At 37.0% G+C, this 2,758-nt stretch overlaps 1 protein-coding gene across 1 annotated transcript; it reads right to left on the bottom strand.

The window, feature by feature from the left end:
• Positions 1-957: 957 nt before the first annotated feature.
• Positions 958-1,988, bottom strand: LOC120281089 (zinc finger MYM-type protein 1-like). Its single transcript, XM_039288018.1, has 2 exons — positions 1,565-1,988; positions 958-1,448 (listed from the first exon to the last, which is right to left on the bottom strand). The coding sequence occupies exons 1-2, from the start codon at positions 1,986-1,988 to the stop codon at positions 958-960; spliced, it is 915 nt and encodes a 304-aa protein (XP_039143952.1).
• Between the last annotated feature and the right edge of the window lie 770 nt (positions 1,989-2,758).

Genomic DNA, 2,758 nt, shown 5'->3' with positions numbered 1-2,758 from the left:
GAGTTCTTCATTTTAATTTTTCAGGTGAGGCTTAACACCATCCCATAGAGATTGCCGGAGTTGAAGAGAGATGAATGGCCATCATCATCAACATCAGAGTTCTACTAGAGGGGTTGGCTGTTGATGCTTGTAGGGCTTGGGTTTATTTTCATAAACCCTTTTGTTTTCATTACTGTTTGCAAAAGCGGGTTCTTCAGGTTCAGGTGGTAAATTTTCATTGTTTTCAAATATAGATTCTTGTTCTCGTGGCAAGTTAAGGTCAGGAAGAGTCAAGAATGGTTGTTTCTGATGAAAAACATTTTTGGAGGAAGGACAAAAGGAATCCATTTAGACAATGATGTCTCTGGTATAGCGATAACCAGTGGCGGAGCCAGAAATTACAGGGAGGGGGGGAGGGGCGAGTTGCAAATTTAAAAAAAATAATTAAAAAAAATTATAAATCAAAAATTCAAATAATACACTAAGAAAATTATTTTAAAACACAAAACAAAAATACCACTAATTGCTGCGAGGAAGGAGTTGAATCCTTCGATTTTGCATGTTTTGAAAACATTGCAATATTATGTCTTCATCAATTTTAGCAAACATTTCTCGCTCAATATAGCAAACCATCATATTGTTCAACCATTCATAGCTTATTTTGTTTCGTAAATATGTTTTGATGATATTCATTGCTGAGAATGCTCTTTCAACTGTTGTTGTTGCCACCGGTAAGATCAATGCCAATTCGATAAGACGATAAACCAATGGAAAAGTCAAATGTTTATCAAATTGAACCATTTTCATAGCAAGACTTGCTAGATCATGACAAATTGAAAAATTAGAATTTCTTCTCACATCATGAATATATATGCGAAGTTTCTCTTTCAAGATAAGATGATCGGATGTGGAGAAATCATCAGAGTAAATTTGAGCAAGTCGAACAAGCATACCATGATAAAATCTGGAAAAAGAGTTTCATGGATCAAGACAAGCAATACATCTTAATAACTCTGTAGAAGTTTCACTAAATTGGTTATTCATCTCAGTAGTAAGTAAATCAATCACGGCAATAAAGATCTCAGCATGATAATGATGGTAATAAGTAACCAATTGCCCTCCACGTCTCGAACGACCTCGAACTGGTATACTATCTTCCATATTCGGTACTGAAACTGACATTGCAACAAAGAAGCTCTTGACTTCTTCTAAAAATATACCCCATCCATTTTCTCTCAAGTCTTGCATAAGTTCTTTCACAGTTACAATCAACCCCATTGCATTAACAATGTTTTGATCTTTCTGCTGCAAGGCATTTGACAAGTCATTAGTTAATCCCAATACTTTGATCATCATATGCAAGATAAATATAAATTCAAAACTCTCCATCCTTTGTATCAAACCTGATGCTATGCCTCTTTGTTCTGCAACATTCCCATCATTACACACATTCTCTAACACCTCTAATACTGACTCCCACATAGTAAATAGCCGGATTAAAGTCGTATAATGTGAGCCCCACTGAGTATCACAGGTCTTGCAAGATTAGTCTCTTGATGTTTGCCCCTTCCTGAAAAGATTTCACCTTTCTCCAATTTCTCCACAATCTTATCATGGTGTTTCCGAAGCAACACATCTCTCCTTTTGCAAGAAGCCCCCACAATGTTCACAATCATAGTGACATAGTTGAAAAAATCACTAATAGCCAAAATGCCTTTAGCACCAGAAACGACAACCAACTGCAATTGGTGGGCAAAGCAATTAACATAAAAAGCAAATGGATTTTCATTCAAAATTAATGTCTTCAACCCATTAAATTGCCCTTTCATATTAGAGGCTCCATCATACCCCTGCCCTCTCAATATAGAAATAGATAAACCACAACGGGCAAACAATCCATCCAAAGCTGTCTTTAATGAAGAGGCTGAAGTATCGGCAACATCTTCAACAGCAAGAAATCTTTCAATTACTTGGCCTTGCTTGTTCACAAACCTCACAATCACATCCATTTGCTCTTTTATTGATTTGTCACGAGACTCATCAAGAAGTATAGAGAAATGACTATCTCTAATCTCATCAATAATGGCCCGTGTGGTCTCTTCTGCACAAGCCCTTACTAACTCTTTCGGTATTTGTGGAGAAGTCATTTGATTATTTCCAGGAGCATTTTCATTAATCACACGACCAACACTTTCAACTTCTGTCCCATACTAATTCAGCATCTCTAGAAAGTTACCCCTATTTGTGGAACTAGAAGATTCATCATGCCCACGAAAAGCAAGACCTTGCAACAGAAGAAATCTAACAACACGTAAAACAACAGTGACACGAGCTCTATATGCAATCTCCATCTCTCTGCTATGAGAAGAGAATATGCGACACGCTTTGCCTCTAATTTTTGAAATCCTCACAATGTCGCCTTGCATTGTTGTGGTTGCTATTAACTCCACCAACATGCTCAGTGAAAACTTCCATGGCCTTCTTCCAATTGCTAAACCTTGTCTTTGTGAAGGCATCAATCCCAAGTTTATCTCCCCTTGACTGCTTAAAAAGATAACAATAGAAACAATAAGCTGCATCTTTCTCCACACTATATTCCAACCAATCAAATTTCTGAAACCACACTTTTTTAAAGCTTCTAAAATCTTTTCTTTGTTGTTTTCTAGGAAAATTGTGACCAACTGGTTGACATGGACCCATCAACAAATACTCTGTCCTTACTTGATCTCTTATTCCTGTGTCATATTCTTCAATTGGTTTTCGAAGCCCTGGGTCGGCG

This window comes from Dioscorea cayenensis, chromosome 17, assembly GCF_009730915.1.
Source record: "Dioscorea cayenensis subsp. rotundata cultivar TDr96_F1 chromosome 17, TDr96_F1_v2_PseudoChromosome.rev07_lg8_w22 25.fasta, whole genome shotgun sequence".
Classification (NCBI taxonomy): Eukaryota; Viridiplantae; Streptophyta; class Magnoliopsida; order Dioscoreales; family Dioscoreaceae; genus Dioscorea; species Dioscorea cayenensis.
The sequence above is the reverse complement of the archived record's forward strand: the minus strand, read 5'-3'. Positions and strand labels throughout refer to the sequence as shown.